Raw genomic sequence first — 23,324 nt, 5'->3', positions numbered from 1 at the left:
AAAGTTATTAATCCACAAAATTGGTTTAAGCTTGCCTACCCACGCATAGCTATACTCATGAGCTGCTTGAAAGAAATGAACAAACCTTGCAGTTCTCTAAAAAGTAAACAAACCTTGAAAGAATTGTTAATTCTCACAGCTGACCAGGCAAGTGGCTATTTACAAGACTGATCCAATGTCCTCCTCAGATTGTTGCACTCTGTGAACCAACTACCCAAGAAAACTCTTTTAAACAGTTGAGTGGTACAGAGCAAACTGCTCCCGACAGACCAGTTTGCTCCGTGCCCCTCAGTTTTCTAAAGGAACTTTCTTTGGCAGCTACCCCTGGGGCTCCCTGCCCAAGAAAGTCCTTTAAAGAGCTGACCCACATAGAGCAAACTGCTCAGCTCTGGGTGGCTCAGCTGTTTAAAGGGACTTTCTTGGGTTCAGCTTCAAGACATTTAAGACAAACAGCTGAGAAGTGTTCCACCGCTCAGCTGTTCAGTTTAAATGGCTCCAAGCTGGGAGCTATTTAAACTCCTGCTTTCTGTTCACTGCGAACTGGGTGGCCTTCTGTGGTCTCTGTCAGCTCTGGTTCTGAATTTATTTAAGTAATTTTTTTATTATTTAAAAATTGGCATAGAAGAAACTTTGTGTTTAGGGGAAATAAAATGACTTTGAAAACAAGAATAATTTCTAACTTGTGTCAGTTGAGAGAAACATCTCAAAACTAAGGAGAGGCCATTTTACATCTTCATGCTACCAATACTATAACCGGTCACCAAATCTTATGATTGTCATAATTTTCTCTTGCAAACTTGGAAGCATGTTATCTGATTAAAAAGCATGTGAATGTTTTAAATAAATAAAATCAATAGGAGGAGATGCAATTAAAGAAGGAAATAGTAGTATGCATACATTCCATCAAACAAAATTGTTTCTAAACTTTTCCAAAATACCAGGATTTCAGAGTCTGCATCAAAACAGATCTGCATGTCCAGGTTTCCTATCATCTTCAACTATGGTTTCTGGTGCTTCATCAAAGACGTTCCAAAGTGGTATTTTGGGGAGATTATTATTCATGCGTGGCTAGAATCTATGGTAGGTAGAAGGATTAAGACAATTCTTTGAGTGGCAGATATATCCTCTTCAAGTCTATGCTGTCATTTAGTTATCTGCTGAAGATGACAGAATTCAAAATCATGCAAGAGGAAGCCATCATGCTGGAGACACTGGCAGAATAGAATAACCTATTATAGTCAATGGTCTAAATTAGATTAACCATGCTTCTTAGATTATTGAAATGTTCTTCCATTAACGAACAAATTAGTTCTAAAGCAACACCTACCAGAATACTCACTTACCTGCTTCAAGTGTTTTTTCAATTCTGAAGCTTCTGGCTCTGGTAAAATAGGCAATATTTCTGCATTTGTTGGTGCAATCACCTAAAATTAATTTTTTAAAATATAAAACTACCTTATTTCATGGAAGCAAGCTAATATCAGAAGAGAGGGTACGGCAAGCAACTTACTCAGTCTAATTTTCTTTCCCATTGCATACAGATTATTAGATAAACCATAAATGAATTTAGAAGAAGGTGATTTTAGGAACAACCAGATCTACTCAGCCCCACTTAATTTGAAGAACCTTACTCCCAGGAAAATATTATTTAGGATTGCAGCCTCTGTTTTCTAATTTATCACCCATTTATTAAGAAGTTACCTAATTAATTCACATTTAATTCTAATTATTTTTGGAAAAACATTACTCCATCAGAAAGTGGGAAAGAGATGAAAGCTCCCTCTATTAGCGTGCTTATCATCTGCCCCCACCCCTCTCAGACTCCAGCAGGGGCCAGTCATTCCACAGAAGGGGAGAGAGAGAGAGAGAGAGAGAGAGAGAGAGAGAGAGAGAGAGAGAGAGCAAGGCCTTTTTCATTGACAGGCAACTGAGACAATTATATACTTCTTCTGTAACCTAATTTAATAATGGGGATTTATTTCATTACTGCTATAAGCTGTTTCACAATTTTTTTTAACACAGGGTACAGGTCTATAAAGGAAAGAAAGGCCATTCTTGCTAAGAACCAATTGTTTAAAATATTTCATTTTATCAAACAAGTTAGAAATTTTTAATAAAGCAAAATTTGTATAGGCAAAATTATACAACATTTTTGGAATTTTTGTCTATTTTGTTAACGTTTTCTTAGAAAGTTAAGAAACATTTTTGTTATTTTATTCTGTTTTGGTTCTTTGCTAACAATGCTGTCCATTTGTTAATTCCCAGAATCATAGAGTAAGGTGCAACAAAAGATCTTCCAAAGTGTTAAGCAGAGGTTATATACATTTTTTTCTATTTCTCTGTCTGTACTCTCATTGGGACATGATGATTGTAAATGTTTATGTATGTATATTGTTGCTGAATATATATACTTGTTTTTTAATTCACATCTCAGCACAGTCTGCTAAATATGTGCAACCTACCTTATTGGTGTCCAGATCAACAAGCCATACATCATCAGGCATTTTAAAATCTAGTTTGTAAAGAAAGAAGCTGGCTGGGACTCCAATTATATAAGGTGTTGGGGCCAGAAGTAGCTGTAGTGGGTAGAAAATATTAATAGAATTGTTATCTTTATAGCACTTTGCCTGAAAATATAATCACTGAAATCAGACCACTGTCATTAGAAATTACCCTATCTGAAGCTGAAGCATTATCAAAGACAGACAGAAAGTAACCTTGGTCTATAATCTGGATAGGAGACCGCTTTGTACTCCATGTAAGAATAAGATACTTAAATTCTTTACAAAATACATATTTTATAAATCATTTATCATGTTTTGAAATCAGCAGAAACTGGCAAAAATCTAAGGCTGCTGAGTATTTTCATGATTAGAAAAGTACTTATTTATTATATTTATATACCGCCCTCCCCTGGGTGGTTTACATGGAACTGGAGAAAAACAGTACACATGATGAGAACGTCCATTTTAACAGTAACATACTGACAGCCCTGTGAGGTGGACATGTTGGTGGTGGTTTTCATGGGGGGGGGGGCTCAGGGGCCAATGGAAAGTGACAGAATTCAGGTTGATCTCAACCAAAAGCCTGGCAGAAGAGCTCCCTTTTGCAGGCCCTGCAAAACTGTTTAAGCTCTGCTAGGGCGCTGACCTCCTCCGGGAGCTCGTTCTACCAGGTGGGGACCAGGATGGAAAAAGCTCTGGTCCTGGTTAAGGTCAAACAGGCTTCCTTGGTGCCAGGGATCACTAGGCAGTTGGTAGTAGCAGAGCATAAGGCTCTTTGAGGGGTGAAGGCAGAGAGACGATCCCTTAGGAACACTGGGCCCAGACCGTGGATGGCCTTAAAGGTGATCAAAGGATACTGGTTGTTTTTAGTCAAAGGTTGCATTGTAAACAAGAAGTACCCCATTTTAAGGCACTGAGAATACAACTGTTCATGACTAGCGTATAACCAGCACCTCAGCAATTATCAGACACATAGAAAACATGTATCACAATTTTGATAGTCAGACAATGAAGGGAAGAATGCAAATATTTCCTAAAAAGAAGGCTTAAACAGAATCAGTAATGTGCTTTTTTTGACATACTGGCATACCTGCTCTGCAGAAGCCATGCATGTGGGAAGAAGTGGAATAACTGGAAACATGTATTCCAGTGGGTAAATCATAGACACAAATGCCATCACAGACATAGAGAGTGCATTGTAGTCTCGGGACTGTAGCACTACCTGCAACCAAGAAAACCATATTAGTGTAATGGGAACCTCTGACTACTAACATTCTTATGTTCAGACTTCAAATAGCCTACATTACAAAGCTATTAGTACACTGACTAATACTGTTTCAAATAGAAATACATTTTCTCATAGAAACTTCAGAACCCTTATTACTTGTGAGTTGCAGCAGCCACACTCTAAGTCCTCTGACAATTGTCTTTATTAAGCTTCTGCTGAAATGCCTGTAGACTGACTGATCCAGCTCCTTTCTCACCTTGTGTTCCAAAAGTATGCAGGACAGCACCTGCAAACAAGCATCCACTCCTAATAGCTCCAAGGGCAGATGCAATGGGAAATCCACCAGGGAGAAGCGGGATGGGTCAGGGAGGGCAAAGGTCAAAGCAGGCTGCAATTCATGTGGTAAGACTTCCACATCTACACGTTTCTGGCCAGCAACAGGCACAGGAGAACGAAGCAGTCGGTAAATCCAGGCTTCAATTTCACGCAAATCATGTAGCAATGCACTGGATTTCTCCTCCACCAGAAGAGAGCCTGTGAAAATCCGCCACATTGTATCCCTGTACAAAAGCAACAAGAGTAATTCAGTAAACTGAGAGCCTTCACAGTCAAGCTACTGGAATCTTTGCATAAGAGATCAGACTCGAGTGCATACACCTATAATGATGCCTGATGGATTACTCTGATTTTACTATTAGGCAAAGGGTAGGATAGCAGGGATTTAATAGGATCTGCTAAAGTAACAGAAACAACATTCTATTGCAGCAGAATTTAACACAATACTTAAAATGCCTGGATCAAACTTAATGCATTGTCCAGGAAAAGAAAAAGCAACTTTTGAGCAAGAAAAGGAAAAAAACAAGTGTTTGGACAGCACTCAGAAGTATTATTGATCATACAGATCAACAAGCACAAAGTAAGACAAATTTTTTGTTTGTTTTATTGCACTGTATGCTAAAAGCTCCATGTTCTTGTTAGTTTTTAACATTTCATAAGATGTAGGTAGAAAACTTTTAATCATATTTCTTCTTTTCTCCTACAATGCTTTTTTTAATAGGTCTCCTAAAAGTTACTTACTTATTTTTTAAAATATTAATTTGAACATCACTGAGAAAAACACAGTACATGTGTCTGTATAACATTTGAGACAGCAGTGCAAACCCGCCTCCCATACACACACACACACACAGTTTATGCATTAAATTTGCAATGTATGAAGTGGTAAAGAACATAATTCATTTTAAAATTAACAGCAAATCATGTGAATTATCATATGATGTTTGTGTGATGTAAAAGAGCAAACAAAAACAATCTTTGTCTGAGGTCTCATGGTAGTAAGACTTCACCCTCCACATGCTTCCAGCAATTCTTTCTGGCCTTCCGTGGCAGTCTTGTGAAAATATCTTTGTACTTTTAAGTCACTAGAAGAAACCAAATTACCCAAACAAATCAGCCAGTACCCAAGCACTGCTATACTGTTGCACAACAAAATCAAGTCCAGGTGGATAATCCTGAAGGATATTTAAAGGCTAGTATTTTAACTATCAAACCATTTACCTACAGAGATGTGCTCATTAGCTAACCATGGTTCATTTGCAAGGTGTCTGGTTTATTCTCAGTCCCCCCCCCCTCGTTCCTCCTTTACAGACAGAGCAGAAACTGCATGTTTAATAGACTGAAGGAAACTGGAGCTTCCTGTGGTGCCCCATCTGGGAGTGCTCTGGCCAGCTGAGATCTGTGGCTTTTTCCCTACGTACATCTCCAAATTTCTCAATACAAACTGCAACTCTGCCTTCATTATATGTCTATGCTTAGAATGTGAAGGAAAGCCACCAGAGCCTGCCAAGCTAAAACAAATACAATACAATATTAAGAAGAAGAATTCTTATATGCCAATTTTCTTCTACCAGAAGAAGTCTCAAAGCGTTCCCTTTCCTCTCTCCATAACAGACACCCTGTAAGGTAGGTGAAGCTGAGAGAGTCCTGATATTACTGTTCGCTCAGAATAGTTTTATCAGTGCTGTGGCGAGCCCAAGATCACCCAGCTGTCTGCATGTGGGGGAGGAGTGGGGAATCAAAGCTGGCTTGCCAGATGAGAAGTCCTAACCACTACACCAAGCTGGCTCTCTTAACTTCAGAACTACAAACTAACTTGTACAAAGCTCCATACATCCAGATATTATAAAATTGAAATGCAAGCTTAAGAACCACTAACTTTAAAGTTTGTCCACTTTAAAGTATAAAGAATGCTGATGATCTTTTCAGCAGAGCCAGCTTGGTGTTGTGGTTAGAAGCATGGATTTCTAATCTGGTGAGCGGGGTTTGATTCCCCGCTCCTACTCCACATGCAGCCAGCTGAGTGACTTTGGGCTCCCACAGCACTGATAAAGCTGTTCTGACTGAACAGTAATATTAAGGCTCTCTCAGTCTCACCCACCTCACAGGGTGTCTTGCACTGGTGCACATTTTGGAACATTACTGAAAGCATGGACAGTTGTATTATTGAATATGAGGACAGCATGGTTCAGGGGTTTTTAAACCTGAAATGACACCTTGCCAAACTATGTTCTACAGACTGTTTCTACATGTTCTACAGACTGTTTTATGTATGGTTCTCTGTTATAATGTAAACCGCCCTGAGCCTCCGGGGAGGGCGGTATAGAAAAATAAATAAATAAATAAATAAATAAATAAATAAATAAATAAATAAATAAATAAATAAATAAATAAATAAATAAATAAATAAATAAATAAATAAATAAATAAATAAATAAATAAATAAATAAATAGCTATTTCACCACTTCTCATACTCCCATTCTGTCTTATAAAAAACAAGCAGTGAAATCAGGGATTCTGTGCTTAACCTTCATTACAGGAAAACAATTTCCTTTAAAAGGAAAATCTAACACCCCAAAAGGTGCAATGATACTTTTAAATTTGAGGAATTTGAGGAAAGCTCTTCGTCCCTTCAAGTACCTCTGCACTCCTCGAGGGATGCCCAGCTTCTTTCCCAAGAGTCTCTCACTGCAACAGTCTACCAGCCGCTTCAAGGTATACAGACATTCACGGAAGGTAGAGAAAAAAGGATAGTGACTAAGTATGCAAAGCGAGGTCAGAGTGCTGTTACGAGAACGATGAGTGCCTTTTGTTGGATGTTTACTCCGAGGTGACCGATTCACATCTGGGGTGGACTCTGTGCTTGGCGGCTGCAGAGAACCACCACTCTCTGAACTCTCATTAGCCATCTCTTCTTGAGCAATGGAAGTATCTCCAGACTTGGGGGCTTTCTGCCCATCTCGAATACGATGTCCTCCACTACTTTCCCCTTTCTCCTTGGGTACACGCTTCTGGAAGGAGCGGTAGAAGTTGACACATATTCCATAGCGAATTACACCTGTATCTTTGTCTGTAAGTGTGAAAACAAATGAGGTATCATCTCGCAGGCTCATGCGCTTCTGCCGCACACTCAAGCATCCCTCTGGCTGGCAAAAGAACACTACATCAGGAGGAAGAGGAAAGTCAGTGTGATCTTCTAGAGGGTAACGACGTAACAGTTCAGGTGTCTGTGCCACACTATCACTGCTTGGTTGTCTACAAGGAAAACAAATAGAAAACAGCTTTAGTACATAGATCCCAAATGAAATGTGTTCGGTAATCCTGATCCCAAATGAAATGTGTTAAGTAAGGTGATAACTGCTATTATGTATGGCAGAAGCAAATAAAAGGAAGAAAGTTGGCATCAGGATACAAAGATAGTACAAGAAGAAGAGTTGGTTCTTATATACCACTTTTCTCTACCCAAAGGTGTCTCAAAGCAGCTTACAGTCGTCTTCCCTTTCCTCTCCCCACAACAGACACCCTGTGAGGTGGGTGAGGCTGAGAGAGCCCTGACATCACTGCTTGGTCAGAACAGCTTTATCAGTGCTGTGGCGAGCCCAAGGTCACCCAGCTGACTGCATGTGGGGGAGTGCAGAATCGAACCCAGCTTGCCAGATTGAAGTCCACACTCCTAACCACTACACCAAGCTGGCTCTAGAAGACTATTTCCTTCACATAAGAGGGCTAGCATTTGCAAGGCACTTAAGGATGTAATTCCCTATCGGATGCCTCTACTCTAATCTGGAAAAGAGGCTAAAATTAGTATCTTCATATTATATACTGTGCCAGGAGAGAGAGGGAGACAATGAACTGAGACCCAAGAGAGCATCATATGCAGACCACCCAATGGGTTCGTGGTTGGTCAAGCTTTCATGTTCCAGATGTCTCCAACTGATGCCTAGATACAGTTTATTCTCTCTTTTGATTGCATTTAGTGACCATTTCTTTTCCTAAACCTTCTAACTGGCCATTACCATCTAAACACATCCTTAAGCAGATTTATTGCAAGCAAATCACATCTGGATTGTTAAATTACCTGGCTCCAATAATCACAAGATAATCCAGTAACCGTGGACAGCTCTTCTTTTTCTGCACCATTGTCTTCCCTCCTTTTCTAGGTCATCTCAGTGAATTCCTTTTTCATTGGCTCAACTAGCTCCCATTGACTGCTTCAGAGCTAATGAATGCTCATGGATATTGTGACCTCAGTCTACAACCAAGAGATATTTGTGTCAGAGTTACATAGTTATGTGTCATAAAACAGCCTGATCACACAAAACATTCATACTCTTCATGCCTAAACAAGTAAGATTATAACAGGTAAGTGCACTGGAATGGAATAAATCAAGGTAAAAGTTGATTTCCACAAGGTATAATCACCATTAGGACACTCTACTGCTCAACCGAGCAGTGATCTGAAAAAAATGCTGGCACCTCAGTAACAAGCTCATTTGGGTTCCTACAACCAGCACACAAGTCCTACTCAGGCATTAGACTTCAGAACTGGAATTAACCACTGCTGGATGAGGTCACGGTGCACTAGTTTAAATGACTTTGAGAAAGGATTAGACAAGTAGCTGAAGGCAGTTAAACTGTATTAACATCCACTAGCCATGATGCTAATACAATCTGTATTTAGAAGTATCATACTAGTGAAAACCGGTTGTTGGAAACAAGAAATGCTAGAAAAAGAGTAGAAGACTAGATGGATATTTGACTAAACCAAAAGGACAATTCTTTGATAAGCATTGATTAAGCATACCCTGCATCAGGCTTTTGCAAACAGGGTTTTGATAAGCCCTGGGTTTTACTGACGGCCCTGGGAGGGTTTTCTGAATGGATGTGTTGATTCATATATGATCATGTTGAACCACTCAGCCCTTCCAAAATGGTCAATGATGGGCCTGGAGGGGGTGTGAAGGGGAGAAGCCCTATGTGGACATGTACACAGCTATGCTACCCAACAATATTTTGCCTGATGACACCACTTGCCTGAAGAATGTTTCAGGGGCTTCTCAACAGTAACAAAGTTGACAAAGACAAACAAGCGTGTCCAGAGGAAGGCAACAAAGATGGTGATTCCTGCCCTGGGAATGGTGATTCCCGCCCTGGCGAAAAGGAAGCAACTGCGATCCGCGCGTAGCGCGGATCGCAGTTGCTCCCTTGCCGGCGGCCTGACCATCAGGCCGCATCAGGCCACTGGCAAGGGAGCCCCCGGCAGTCGCGCGCAGCCATTGGCCTCGCCAATACCCGCCCTTGCCAGCGGCCTGACACGTCGGGAGGCACGAAGCGGCTCCGACGCGTCAGGCCGCCAGCAAGGGAGAAACTGCGAGCCGGTTGCTCCCTTTTCGCCAGGGCGGGAATCAGCGAGGCCAATCGGCAGGCGGCCCCGCCGATGGTCTGTCCAGAGGAAGGGGCCAATCGGCACCCTTCCTCATCCCGGACAGAGCCCGCCCTAACTCCTCCCCCTAAGCCCTTACGGCTTTATTTAGTCCGCAGCGCCCGTGGCGCCGCGGGCTGTGTTAAGATTATCACTAGGCAACACTAGGGCTGGGTCCAATGACCTGACAACACACATGGCTTCCTAAACTGAACATGGCCCTGGAATCAGTGAAGCTAATCTGGCCATCTGGGTCCACACCATGGTAACATTCAGAGTAGACAATTTTGATGGACCGATGGTCTGATTCAGTATAAGGCAGTGTCATGTGTGTTCTTAGGCTTGTTTCTAGTGATGGGCAGACCTCATAACATGTAGTCTGACTCTTGGGAAAGGACAGGCTGGTATAAATGGAACCCTGTGTGTGTGAAAGGATCCAACCTACAAGCTAGTCAGTGAAAGCCATGGCCATTCTGCACAAGGACTAATGTTACTAAGTGTTTGCAGTATGCAAAAACAGTATATTTAATAGTGGAATTTCATCATTCCGCACACCTTGAATTCTAGCAGAATTTTGAAGTCCCAGTAGCAGTCTATTCATTCCCCACAGGTTTCCAGTCTCGCCGGAATGGCAACAAAGGAGGCGATATTTTTCCATGCTTCTTCCCACCCCTGGCCGTCAATCGAACAGAACAGCCAATGAACTGTTGTGTTCGTGCTCCCAAAAAGCCCCTTTCCCTATAAAAACTGTTTTTTTAAAAAACCCAAAAACACCAGTAGCAATGAATATTTGTTCATTCAATGTCTCAGAAAGACCTTATGCGATGGCGTAGGAGCTGGCGCTTAATCGTTTACACGCTCTCCAAGTAAAAAAATAATTCCCCCCCCCAATGGGTGCAATTTTTGGCAGAAATTACAGACAGTGTTGAACAGGGGGCTGTATTGTGCTCAGAAACTTTAAAGACAATTGTTTTACTGTTAAGCACTTCTGTGGAGGGACTTCAGCCGAGGAAGCCTCACTTATTCATTGCTTTCGCCGGTTTAAGGGGAAAAAATGGCGATCGCGTCTCTGGAAGCTCAGGCATGAGAGCTAAAGGAGGGACATTCTTTCTACCGCTATTTTGAGAACACATATGTCTTTCGCTGATGTGTTGCAGCTTGTGCTCAGAAGTGTAGCTGTTTTTTCGGGGGGAATCCACTTTTCTGGATTTCCCCCTAAGTGCTATAAAACTCCGATTGTTGCTGGAGTTTGGCGAGAGTTTGGCGGTTTGTTTACAACGTCATGTGGAACGGTAAATTAATAGCATTTACAAAAGGTAAGACTTCAGCTACATTTAAGTTTTGCGGAATGGCCCCCAGTTTGTACCTGTAAGCGTAAAAAAGAAGCCATAACTAGCTTAAATGTATGTACCTAAGCCAGGTTTCACATCTGAATAGGGTTACCAGATATCCTCTTTTTAGAATACATGTTCTCTTTTTTGGTGTCTATGATGGCCCCATCCCACTTCCCTCCCTCAAAGGCAAGATTTTCCCTCCCTTACTAATTGAGACTTCTGATATGTTTTCTTCTTTGCTGAAGAACTCCAGCTGTCCTACCCTATCACAGTACAATATTTTGGCTCTTAGCTCAGCCCAGGAACCTGAGGGAAGGATCAGGAGCCACCTTAAATAACTTAAATGGTACTAAAACATAACATAATATTTTATTTAATATGGAGGGGAAAGGTCAGGTGAAATCAGGGATTGAGATTTATGATGTAAAACCAATATATACATAGACTTCAGTTCTTGTGTTTCAGGCAAATTAGAGTTTCTTAAACTTTATACAGCGCTTTAAATCATTATGTTGTGAAGCTTTGTTCCAGGGTTTCCCCCAAATACTTCAGTACATTTTCTTTGAGTATTCACTAACTTTTTTGGTTTCCAGAAGGCTAGTATACTCTTTCCAGTACCTAAACTCCTTCTCTTGAAACACCAGTACTCTTCAGCTTTTAAAACTGACTTTTAAGTAAAGGAAATTTCTAACCACACCAGTTTAAGGATCTCTCCACTCTTCAGAGCTGACTCCCTGTATGATTGAGTAGAGAATCCTTTCAGTAGAAAATCTATCCCCTTTCTTTGGCCCGATTAAGTGTCTTTACCTACTTCCCAAACTTCCTTGCCAACTTCCTTCCAGTTCTCCTGTCTATGTTAAGCTGCTCTCAGTCAGGGTTAAATTCCAAAACTGTCAGTACTCAATTCTCAGCTAGGACCAAAATCATACTGAATCCTCCTCAGCATCCAGTTGGGTCTTTCTCTGCTCAATTGATGCTAACCAATCAGATTGCTTAGAGCAGCCTGTCACTCAAGGCTCTCTGGCTTTGTGAAGAATTAACTCTTCACAGTCCTTCATCTGTTTATACAACAGTAAAAGTGCAGTCCATTGCAGTGACCATCCTGTTTTGGACTCTTTTTTTTTAAAAACGATGAAACTGTCTTCTAGGATTGGAAAGTTAGGAATATTCCGAGTTTGTGGCCATTAGCCTTCGGGGAGTGGCAGGAAATAAATCGCAAAATAAATAAATAAAATAAAAATAAATTATCACAGCTTAAATAGTAGGGGTATTTAAAGTGAGATTTGTTATAGTGATCACTTGTTTGAAGTAGTCAGTTGGGAAATACGTCCTCTTTTTTGTTTTTCAAAATATGTTAAGCCTTCTATTGGGAGACCTATGATGCTGATACATTCTTTAAAAGAAACCTGTAAATAAATAAACTTGCTTTGTTATTTGCATACAACATCTGCCTCAGTAACCTATGTGATCCTGCTTACCACAAAGCCTAGATCAGGGGTAGTCAAACTGCGGCCCTCCAGATGTCCATGGACTACAATTCCCATTTGCTGGCAGGGGGCTTCTGGGAATTGTAGTCCATGGACATCTGGAGGGCCGCAGTTTGACTACCCCTGGCCTAGATCATTGCAGCCAACCTACTCTTTACTCTTGCAAAACTAACATCTTGTAACTGAGAGGAGGGCTTATAATTCTAAACAAACTTGGGTTTCCAACATCATAAGAGGATAAAGTTTGAATCCATTTGGGCATTTAAGACAAAGTTTAAAGCTTGTACTGCGAACTAAACTTTGTTGGTCTTAAAGGTGCCACTGGATTCAAACTTTGTTCTATTGCTTTAGGCCACCTGAATCTATCATAGGAGGCTCTGAAGGTTCATACAGTAGGGTTATTTTAGCTTGTTTTTTCCACTCCAAGCTCTGTGCTATAAACAGTACACAGCCTAGGATCTAGGGCAGTTAACAAACATGCTGTATCAGGTAGAAAGCTAGCTAAGCATTATAAAACTCTACACAAAAATCCAAGTAAATCTATTTTATTACAAGCCTTGATTGAGAAGGTCTGTTCTCCTCCATAAATGCTGAATTTACTACCAGGTCACAGACAGGGTCTACAGCAGCATGTACTTGATCGCATCCCATCCCACACATATTTCAAGACTGAACCTTCAGAGAAGTTACAGCTCAGAAGCACAGCATCTGACTTCCATTATTTATTTCTGTGAGGAGTAATTTCACCCAGGGAGCATATTTATTATATCAGTTTCACTTAGCTCAGTTTCACTTTTTCTCAGTTCAGTGGCCCATGTCGGACAGCCAGTGTATGTTGAAGTAACTATACCACAGCAATGGTGGCCAATTTTTAAACTTGCTTCTCTGGAGGTCCCTTTAAAGCAATTTGATCTGTAGCAAATACCAGGTGAGACTGTTTACTTCCTTACCATGAAAAGCTTCACACATTAAAGAGATGGAACATTTTTGGCCTGGCTAGCTGGAAACCTTAGGTATAATAACAGCAGCTCTCCCTGCTTGGTTCAAGCGGGTAGCCATGTTGGTCTGAAGCAGCACAACAAAACAAAAACAGAAGGTGCTATTGGACTATGATCTCCCTGCTTTGTTAATGTTAACTATATTCATCATTAAAGACTTAAAAGCACATTGGATGTTTTGGCAGAAGTGTATCTAGGGGGTAGCAGCTAGGGATGGACTCTGGGCATGACAATGAGGGGGCAAGGAGGGTGCCAGGGGTGCTGCAACCAACCCATGACCTGCCTGCCACAGGCAAAGACCTGTCATGTATGCAGCGGACCCATGGGTGGCCCTGGGTGCCTGTCGCCCATGCCCAATGCCCACTCCTTAGGCAAAGGATAACAGAACACAGCAGCAGGCCATCAAGACTCCACAGACCCAAGGAGGGTGCAGTATTTTCCCACAATGGCACAACAGCCAACAGCTGCCCAGGCCAGCACAAACCCCACAACCTTCCCTCCTGAGTGATGGGGGGGGGCACACAGCCCAAGGTGGTTAGCCCCTCCACTGCCACCCATGAGGAAGGCAGCAACACAAGAGGTGATGGGGAGGGCCTGGTGTGCAGACAGAAACTGTGGACCTAGAGCAGGGCACTGCATTTCACCTGGGACAGGGCAAACCCCTACACCTTTCACTCTGGAGTAACAGGGGACTCGTGGCCTGAGGTGGCACTCCTCTCCACCACCATCCACAGGGAAAGTGTCAAGCAACAAGGCAGGCCTCGGGTACTGGCAGCCACATTGGGGGCCTTTTCGCACGGGGATCTTTGTTGCAAATTGTTTGCGGAATGCAAAATCGCCATTTAAAATAGTGGAATTCGTCGTTATGCATACCTGCCTTTGTAGTGGAATCAGTTGCGTTTTTTAGCGTTTCCCACAGGCTTCCGGTCTCGGCAGAAATCGCTAGAAAGGAAGCGCTATTGCCAAGCTCGTCCCGCCCCTGGCCGTCAAGCAGCCAATGGGCAGCCGTTAGCATGCTCCCAAACAGCCCCTTTCCCTTTAAGGAAGGTTTTTTTTAAAAAAAAAACCGACCCATAGCAACGAATCTAGGTAGATTCGTTGCTACGGAGAGACCCATCCAGCTGCCTAATGTGAGCTGTCGTTTGATTGTATGATCGTTGGCACGCTGCCTCGAGTGATAAAAAAAAAATCCCCCCCCCCTCACGGGCCCGATTTTCGGCTGAATTTATGTGTAAAAAATAAAGGGACTTTATTTCAGCAAACGGGCTTTTATGTGGTTTGTGCTTAGTGACTAAAGGTGAAGGACTGAAGCCAGGGAAGCCTCTAAACAGAAAGAGGCTCGCTGGTGCGTTTATCCCCGCTCGCTCGGAGAAAAAAAAATGGCGATCGCTTCGCCGGAAGTTTGGAGGAGAGAGCCAGGGGGAGGGACTTTGAAGAACCAGCAACAATGGTAACGCACAGGTCTTTAGCGCTACTGTTGCAGATTGGTTGCAGGAGTGTATCGCTATCCGGAGGGTGAATCCACTTTTCTGGATTCCCCTGAAAGCGCTACAACGAAGCGCTTTTTGCGGGTCGGTTTCAGGATTGTTGCAGATTGTCTACGATGTCGTGGGTTATGGCAAATTAGTAGCGTTTCCAATTAGCAGCCATTGTGCTATTTTGAAGCCGTGCGAAATGGCCCTGGGTATTTCTCTTGGGCAGCTATGGGCTCTACTTGGTCCCAGAATCAATCCCTGGTATTCTCCCTTAAAATGAAAAGATGGTAGAAGTATAAAGATGCATGGCATTCTTACTGCAACATCTTCCAGTTCTTCATAGAAAGGGATATGGTGTTATCAAAGATAAGTTAATTCTATAGAAATATCAAAGAGCAATCAGTTAAGAAGATAATGCAAAAAGGACACAGATGTCACAACCTAGCCCCTAATAGCTTTAAAATGATCTTGCATTTGAAAGGTCAAATTCTGCTTTATGTCAACAGCAACACCATCCAGTGACTACCCAAGTCAGTTCTTGAATCTATGTCATTGTCTCATAACTAGAAGGTGATCCAGTGTTGCACAGAACAAATGAATGTCCCTGTGTTCCTTAGTATCAACACCCTCAAGCCCACAATGAAGTAGGGCTATCTTGGTTGCTTTAATAACTGACTTGACTAATATTGTTACGATGAGTACACCGTTTCTGATACTTTTTTCTTAATTCATCCTTTCAAAAAAAGAATATGTTCACAACAAATGCTTCATCATGCAGCCTTCATGTATGCAAAGACCGGATAATAGCAGCCCCAGGTAATCTGATTCAGATCAGTCTCCATAGCAACTCAATCTCTTGTCCCTAGATTACAACCCATTAGAACTATTTATAGAGAAACTGCAGTCCCCCCACCCCACCTGCAACATACACATCTCAGCACCACCCACAATACAAACAAGATGCACCTGGGCACAATGGCTGGCCTGAACCAGTAATTAAACATTGCTTACTTGGAGGACTACATGACAGCATACTTCCAACATACACTCAATTACAAGCTCCCATTCTTAAGTACAATAAAAACAACAGCTTTCCCCAAGTATAGCTGAACTGAACCTATATGCTCATACCACAGTTCAGTGTTCCCTTGACACATTTACAAGAAGCCTGGACTTTCTGTACATTTTCTCCAGATATGTCCTCTAATACAAGGCCAAGAACCAGCCTGTTTTGCAAGCATTCAGTATGCAAAGAACTAGACTCCAGTTTATTTATTTATAGACTATCTTTCTCAGAGACTCAACACAGGTTATAGAATAAGAACAAGCCTGAGAACATTGTTGTTGTTAGGTGCAAAGTCGTGTCCGACCCATCGTGAATGAACAATGATCCTCCAGGCCTTCCTGTCCTCTACCATTCCTCAAAGTCCATTTAAGTTTGCACGAACTGCTTCAGTGACTCCATCCAGCCACCTCATTCTCTATCGTCTCCTTCTTCTTTTGCCCTCAATCACTCCCAGCATTAGGCTCTTCTCCAGGGAGTCCTTCCTTCTCATGAAGTGGCCTGACAACATATTATGGCCCTAAAATGATTAACACCTTCCTTCCGAATTCAGCAAATTACAGTCTGCTACATTTCTTCTTATGATTCAATTTATCTATGCATTTTTATCCTGGAACAAACCCTTCCACAAGGGCAATCAGGATGGTGTACACAGCTTCCTCCTATTCCATCCCTTGCCCGACAACTGCACAGATGAAAAAAAACATACTGTCTTTTTGATGGATGCTCAGTGGGATGTTATTTACTCCCGTGCTATAAAAAGCTACAGATACCTATTTCCATAAACCAAGCCTTTCTTCTTATTTATTTCAAACATGTTAGCAGCCTTTTTTCCATTCTTCTGTTTTCTTACACCATCAAATATGAATAATAAATTATACCATCATTATTTCAACTGAAATTAGATTATTGTCTAAATGTGCTGGCAATTCTTATGTATTGCTGTATAAAATATCATGTTATATTGTACTGAACCAATTTATCTAACACCCTCACTTTATTTTTAAGATGCATTCCCAAGTTAAATGTTATGTTGAGAATTGTATGTATTTATCTCTTAGACAATTCGGTCAAGTAAGCCTTCAAGTGACTTTTGCTTAGCCATGTTTCAAGGGGGAAACGTTCTTCATGTAACCATGAAAATGGGGGGAAAGCAGCTTTTGTGCATACAGGCCATATTCCTCAGAACTGCATCATATATGTTCTAGATTTAAAGCCCATTGCATGTGTAAATGCAACGGGTGCTGGCATTCCCTGTCCTCCCTCCTCCCCCTGGCAGCCCTAGTGCCAGCCCTCCCCCCTGCCCAAGCCTTGGCAGGTGTTTCTAGGTATGACGGGAGGCATGGAGTTCCCTCCAGGACTCCCCCCATCCCCAAACATCTGCTGAGGCTTGCAAAGGCCGTGGCAGGCATATGGCTGGTGGGGACCCTGTCCCGCCCCCCCCCCCTGCAGCCTTCTCGCCAGCTCTCCACCCTGCCCCAAAAACTCCCACCTATGTAAGCCTCAGTGAGTGCTTTCGGGAGAGAGCAGAGGGCTGGAGGGAACCCCATTCCTCCACCCCCCCACAGCAGCCCTCCCAGCACTCCTCCCTCCTGCCCCAAAAACACCTGTCGCAGCCTGTCCAAGCCTTGGCTCCCTTCTCCCCCCTGGCCAGCCCCACCAACCTCCTCTCCAGTGGCGGTCAGGGGCAGACTAGTGGCAATTGCGCCAGACTGGGCTTGTTGGGAGCTGGGCTGGCCTCTGCTACCAGTCCACGGGCCAATCCTGTGGACTGGAAGGAGATGCCAGACGCTCTCCACCTAGGAGGCCTCTGCTCAAATATTAGAGGTAGCTAAATGTTAAAGATGTCACTAATGGTCAAGACAGATACAAAATATGAGATAGCTATTCTGTATTTTACATGAAAGTCAAGCCAATATTGACTGTGATGGTATAAAGAGTCCAACTCACAAATATTCCCAGTTACATAGAACACAATACAGTCATGATGTTTGCAGAAGAGAGACTGGAGAAAAGATGAATGAAAGTTGATATAACAAGAATCTTCAAATACTTGAAGAGCTGTCATATAGAGCAGAGTTGTTTTCTGTTGCCCCAGAGGATCAGACCAGAACCAATAGGTTGAAATTAACTCAAAAGAATGTTTGGCTCAACATCCAGAAGAAGTTCCTGACAGAGCAGTTCCTCAGGGGAACAGGCTTCTTCAGGAGGTGGTGGGTTCTCCTTCTTTGGAAGTTTTTAAGTATAGGCTAAATAGTCATCTGAAAGAAATGCTGATTTTATTAACTTAGTGTCAGGGTTCGTCGGGTCCCGTCCGCCACCTTTCTCTACCACTTTCCCTTCTTGTGGTCCGCTGGGCTGGGAAACCTACTTCTAGTGCTTTGGCAGGTCTCAGATTGGGAACTTCGGTCTCTCTCCTGCTCTCCCTGGGCTTGCAGTAGCTTCCTCGCTACTCCTGAGCCCCGGCTTCCTCATTGACTCTGCCATCCCCCATTAAGTACTCTTCCCTCCCTGGCCGGACCCACCTCCCAAGCCCATAAATATCGTGCATCTTTGGAGAGGGTAGTGTGGCCGTTTCCAGCCTTACGGCCCGCTCCTGCAGACGTGCTTGGCCTCAAGCCACTGTTCTCCCATCTGCCGGAATCTCCTCCTCTCCCTGCCACTCCATGTTGTCTTTGTCATCTCTCGTTGCAGTCTGCCTACTGTCGCGGGGAAGCTGGGCATCGGCTCCTAGGGATGTGAGTTCCTGACACTTAGGTAGATCGTGAATGGGTGGGCAGGAAGGGATGTGCCAGTGTTTGTCTCTTGTGGCCCTTCCTTGCATACCCAGGGAATTGCTAATCACCACTGTGAGGTGGTAGATGAATTTCCTCCAGGTAAATGAATTTGCTCCATGGATTCTGGAGATTTTTTTGTGGAGGAATCACTTGAGCATGAAATTGGATTCACTGTTGGTGGGCAGGTAGTTGTTAGTTCCTGCATTGTGCAGAGGGTTGGACTAGATGACCATGGAGGTATCATCCAACTCTATGATTCTAGGTGTTCTTGAAATCAGGCATACTGCTGGATAAGCAGGTGTCAGCCGTAGCCAGCAGGGGCTTTCATCAAATGGAACTGATGAGACAGCTGCAGCCTTTCCCGGTAACTATGGTGCATGCCCAAGTTACATCAAGGCTGCCCTTGAAAACTGTTCAGAACCTACAATTAGTGGAGCCAGGATCTTCACTGGAGTGATCATAGTGACCATACCATTTCAGTTTTGGCCTATCTACATTTTCTGTTTTCAGGCACAATTCAAGGAGCTGGTGTTGACCTTTGAAACCCTATATGACCTGGGAATGTTCAGCCTGGAGAAGAGGATGTTGAGAGGGGGGCATGATTGTTGTCTTAAAATATTTGAAAGCTCTAACTGAGGAGGGCAGGGAAAGGTTCCTGTTGACAGCAGAGGATAGGACCCACAATAATGGGTTTAAACTATGTAAAGAACAATATCAGCTAGATATCAGGGAAAAATTTCAAAGTCAGAGTAGTTCAGCAGTGGAATTGACTGCCTAAGGAGGTGGTGAGCCCCCCTCACTGACAGTTTTCAAGCATCAGCTGGACAGATACTTATCCTAGATGCTTAGGCTGATAATGCATTGAGCAGGGGATTGGACTAGATGACCTGTATGACCCCTTCTAACTCTGTGATTCTAACACAAAGGAGCTTAGTTATCCAGTCTTCTCCAACTGATATTACACATAACTCACCTTCTGATATATTGATTTGTTTAAAGTATTCAGATACTAACTGCATTTAATCAATGCTTTACTTCTTAAATGAGAGAAACTGAGCCTCAAATCTTTACTGGAGCCATTTGCAGATGCTCAAGTATACTCTCATCAATATGTGTGCCGGTTCTCAGTTCTGGCACTGAAAAGTGATCAAGTGGTAAGCTTTGGTTCAAACTGTAAAACAAGGCAATACTGAGAAACTATTACATTGATAGGATATATTTTTTCACACTATCCCTCAAAGGATAAGTCTGATGCACAGAAGAAGCTGAACATATTCAGGTTTCAGTGCTGGGTATTTTAGATCATATGCAGAGGCACACCCAGGTGACTAGCTGTACAACAGATAAGCTGCAGCCATTTATGCTTCAATGTATCATATACCCGCACTTGTAAACGTTTCCCACATTGACACTTTGTTTGTTTATTTATGTATTTATGTACCACCCTCCCCGGAGGCTCAGGGCAGTTACATTTTTACATATTCTTAAAACGTGTACTGTATACTTGAAAACTGGTGTATGGAGCAGATCTGTATGGTGTAATTTGTAAATGACCATCATTCCTGCTTGGCAAGATTAAAGCAGGATAGAGTTTTTTTTAAAATTATAAGCAATTTAAGGTTACAAAGTTTCAATGTCATATAAAAGTCATTGCTCATCTATTATACTCGTTTGTATACTGTCGCAAGTTTGCTACTCAGATCTCATTGTTCTATTCAGAGCTAATTTAAGACTGCCCCCATGTAGAGTACTTCCCATATGCTAGCCTCCTGTCCAGACTGAAGCTCCCTCCATTTCTAGTACGTCCAAGATTTCTGTAACTTTCCCACCAAAGTCATCTGTCATTCATTAGTATGATATTTGCTGATAGCATCAAATATTAGGAAAGATGTTAATCAGTCTGAATACATTAACTGCTTTTTCCCATAAATTATGTAAAAAAACACAGTAAAAATTCCTTAAAACAGTGATCTTCAATCCTTCTAGACCTGAGACTCATTCAGCTGCAAATATATGACAGGAAGTAGGAGAGCCACAGTTAGGACCACATCAAGGCCTGTACATGGGCAGCAACATACCAAAGAACTGTGAATAGGAAAGAGAATTCAAGTATCAGGAGTTGTACTGCAATAAGGAATAAACCAAAGATCAGAGCTATGGAGGAATCCTCTCCATCACTCTACATCCAAAAAGAAGAATGAGGCATGCTCTGGACATAGCAGATCCTTCCAAAAGGAAACAAAGAAGGCGTCAGGAGCTCATGACCAATGTTCCCTCTATTTCTTTTCCTGAGCAGAATATAACTGCTATAATCTTAAAATCGGCAATGGACAGCGCAAGACCCTGGGCAGCTGCAGAATGCTGCTTAGCAGGCTTCCTATGTTAATGAGTGGCTGCTCATGCGCATAGCTTTAAGGGAACACTACTCATGACTCAGCAGAAGGGGGCTCTGCATCCCAGATGGGGGGGCTGAGTCTGACCCATGGGTTGAAGAGTAATTGCCCTAAAAGTTGTATTCAAGGCTTGCTGCATGTTCATGCTAAACTAGTTTTGAATTTGTTATTCAGTTGCTGCATTGTTTATGATATGCCTGACACTGTTTTCTTCATTCCACTGTTTATTTTAATTTCTTGCTTTGTGTCTCAGCGATAAAGGTGGCACATGAATACAGTAAATATTTTTAAATGGTCCTATGGTACCATTTTTGTCACAAGGTGAATATGCCAGTTGCATTTTTATGTAACAACTAGATTCAAAGCCTGTTCCTAAGAACGGACCCTGAAACGGTCCCCTCTCCTGGCCCCTTACAAGGCAGCTTAAGGTGACTTTGGGCCGCAGCTCACAGCCAGATCAAGTGGGCAGGGGCTGGGCAGCTCGTTAGCAGGGCCGAGACAGAGCTCCTTAGCAGTCAGTACACAGGCCGGGAGGCCCTCGTCAGCAAGCCCAGCCTAGCAGGCCAGAAGGCCCTCGTTAGCAAGGCCTCCACCACGACCCTTTGCCCAGGCCTCCCCCCTTACCTGCTGCTGGCTCCAGGCACTGAGGCATCTGAGAGCAAAGAGGCTAGAGTCCAGAGATGACAGACGAGAGCTGGAGGGGCAGGGACAATCAGGGCAAAGCTGGCTGCACCCTAATTGGCCCTATTCCAACTTGGACAGCCGGACACGTCCCACCCCCTAGGCAGTTTTAGAAATATATAGAGGAAGGACAATGGATAAAGATTGGGCTGTTTAGCAAAAATTATAAATTATCTGAACATGCACTTGACATGTAAATTGTGCACAGCAACATTTTAGCATACACAATACTGTATAGTAGTACTTGAGCTATGATGTGCACTAAAGGACTACATAACTAAGAAGGAAAATCGTAATCTTATAATTGTTTTAGTGCAGTCTTTTAGTCACCCATTTGAACAGATCCTGCCTACAGGATCCAGGATTGCCAACCAGAACTCCCAGGAATTCAGGGAGGATGGGTGAGTGCCATCAACAATTGTACAACATTACTTGGAGGGAAAATGCAGAAGTGACATCAAACCTCTCTAGCAATCACCAGAAACTCTACAATAAAGCCACAGAGCTTCCGGCAGTTTCCAAAGGAGACAATTTTCTTTTTTACATTATTGTTCTCTTGATGGCTACAGGAGTGGCAACAGAAAACAGGAGATGGAAGAAACTTAAGTTAATTTTTAAAAACAATGTTTCTGAATTGGTTCTTTTAGAAAATGTTTGGAAACCACAGTGATAAACCTTACTTAGTTTAACCAAAAAAAAAAAAAAAAAGAATTATTTCAAATGTTTGCAATAGCTTTTCAATGTTCATCATAGACATTCTTTCCATGAACTTCTGTGTTGGTAATAACCCAAATCTCCCCCTCCCCCATTTATGGTTAGAACTTATTATTTTCATCCCCATTGATTTTTAAATGCCAATTTTGAATTGGGGGGGCCGAGAGAATTCCATGATAGAAATGCATCAACAGGACGGGCAGTACTAAGATTTTAGTTTAAACACTATATACAATGTAATACAATGTTATTAAATTTGAAATCTGCACATTGTGAAAAGCCATTGGTTTTTTTCATGGTAAGGTAAGATGTTAATTATCACCATTCTTTAGGAAACTACAGTAGCAATCCAGTGTAACATTCAAAAGTGTATTTTTATCCAGAATATTTTTGTGGAATTGATAGCTGTTAAGGCATGTATAACACAGAACGTATTTACAAAGTATAACAAAAATAACCTCTGCCTCACAGCAAATAAACTTTAGAACAATACAGAATCTTCTTTATCTTTACACTACAGATTACAAACATAGGTACGCGCAGGCAGACAGGCAATTGTCCGTCTGAAGAATCTTGGTCTTTTAAAAGGCCCAAAGTACCTTATATTTAAAAAAATAGGTATACATATTAATAGAACAAAATTTAAAAAAAATAAGGCATAGCGTACAATGCAAACATAAAATTCATCCCACAAAACCTCACAAAGCATCTAAGGTGAGAGTACACGCTGGTATTAACATACCACTTCATAGAACCCAGCTGAAATATCAACTACTCCAAAGAAGTTGTGCTTTGGAGTGGCCTCTACAAATGACTGAGAAGATCCACACCTTTACGTACTCCACCTAAAAAGTAAGCAAGCCTATGAGCAAGCCCTCTCTGTAGGCTTGGGGAGGGGGGTGTCATAAGAA

General features: G+C 42.3%; 1 protein-coding gene across 35 annotated transcripts in view; it reads right to left on the bottom strand.

Moving 5' to 3' along the window:
- Positions 1-23,324, bottom strand: part of MADD (MAP kinase activating death domain) — an 89,289-nt gene that overhangs the window by 63,939 nt on the left and 2,026 nt on the right. For all 35 annotated transcript variants that reach the window (XM_077322399.1, XM_077322426.1, XM_077322408.1 and 32 more), the window contains exons 2-7: positions 8,148-8,321; positions 6,710-7,324; positions 3,989-4,292; positions 3,595-3,726; positions 2,463-2,576; positions 1,344-1,424 (exon numbers count right to left, since the gene is read on the bottom strand). In XM_077322399.1, coding sequence (XP_077178514.1) covers positions 1,344-1,424; positions 2,463-2,576; positions 3,595-3,726; positions 3,989-4,292; positions 6,710-7,324; positions 8,148-8,209 — 1,308 coding nt within the window. In that variant the 5' untranslated portion in view covers positions 8,210-8,321. The remainder of the gene's footprint in view (positions 1-1,343; positions 1,425-2,462; positions 2,577-3,594; positions 3,727-3,988; positions 4,293-6,709; positions 7,325-8,147; positions 8,322-23,324) is intronic.

The sequence above is a fragment of the Paroedura picta genome, chromosome 2, assembly GCF_049243985.1.
Source record: "Paroedura picta isolate Pp20150507F chromosome 2, Ppicta_v3.0, whole genome shotgun sequence".
Classification (NCBI taxonomy): Eukaryota; Metazoa; Chordata; class Lepidosauria; order Squamata; family Gekkonidae; genus Paroedura; species Paroedura picta.
This window is presented reverse-complemented; position numbering and strand designations above follow the sequence as displayed.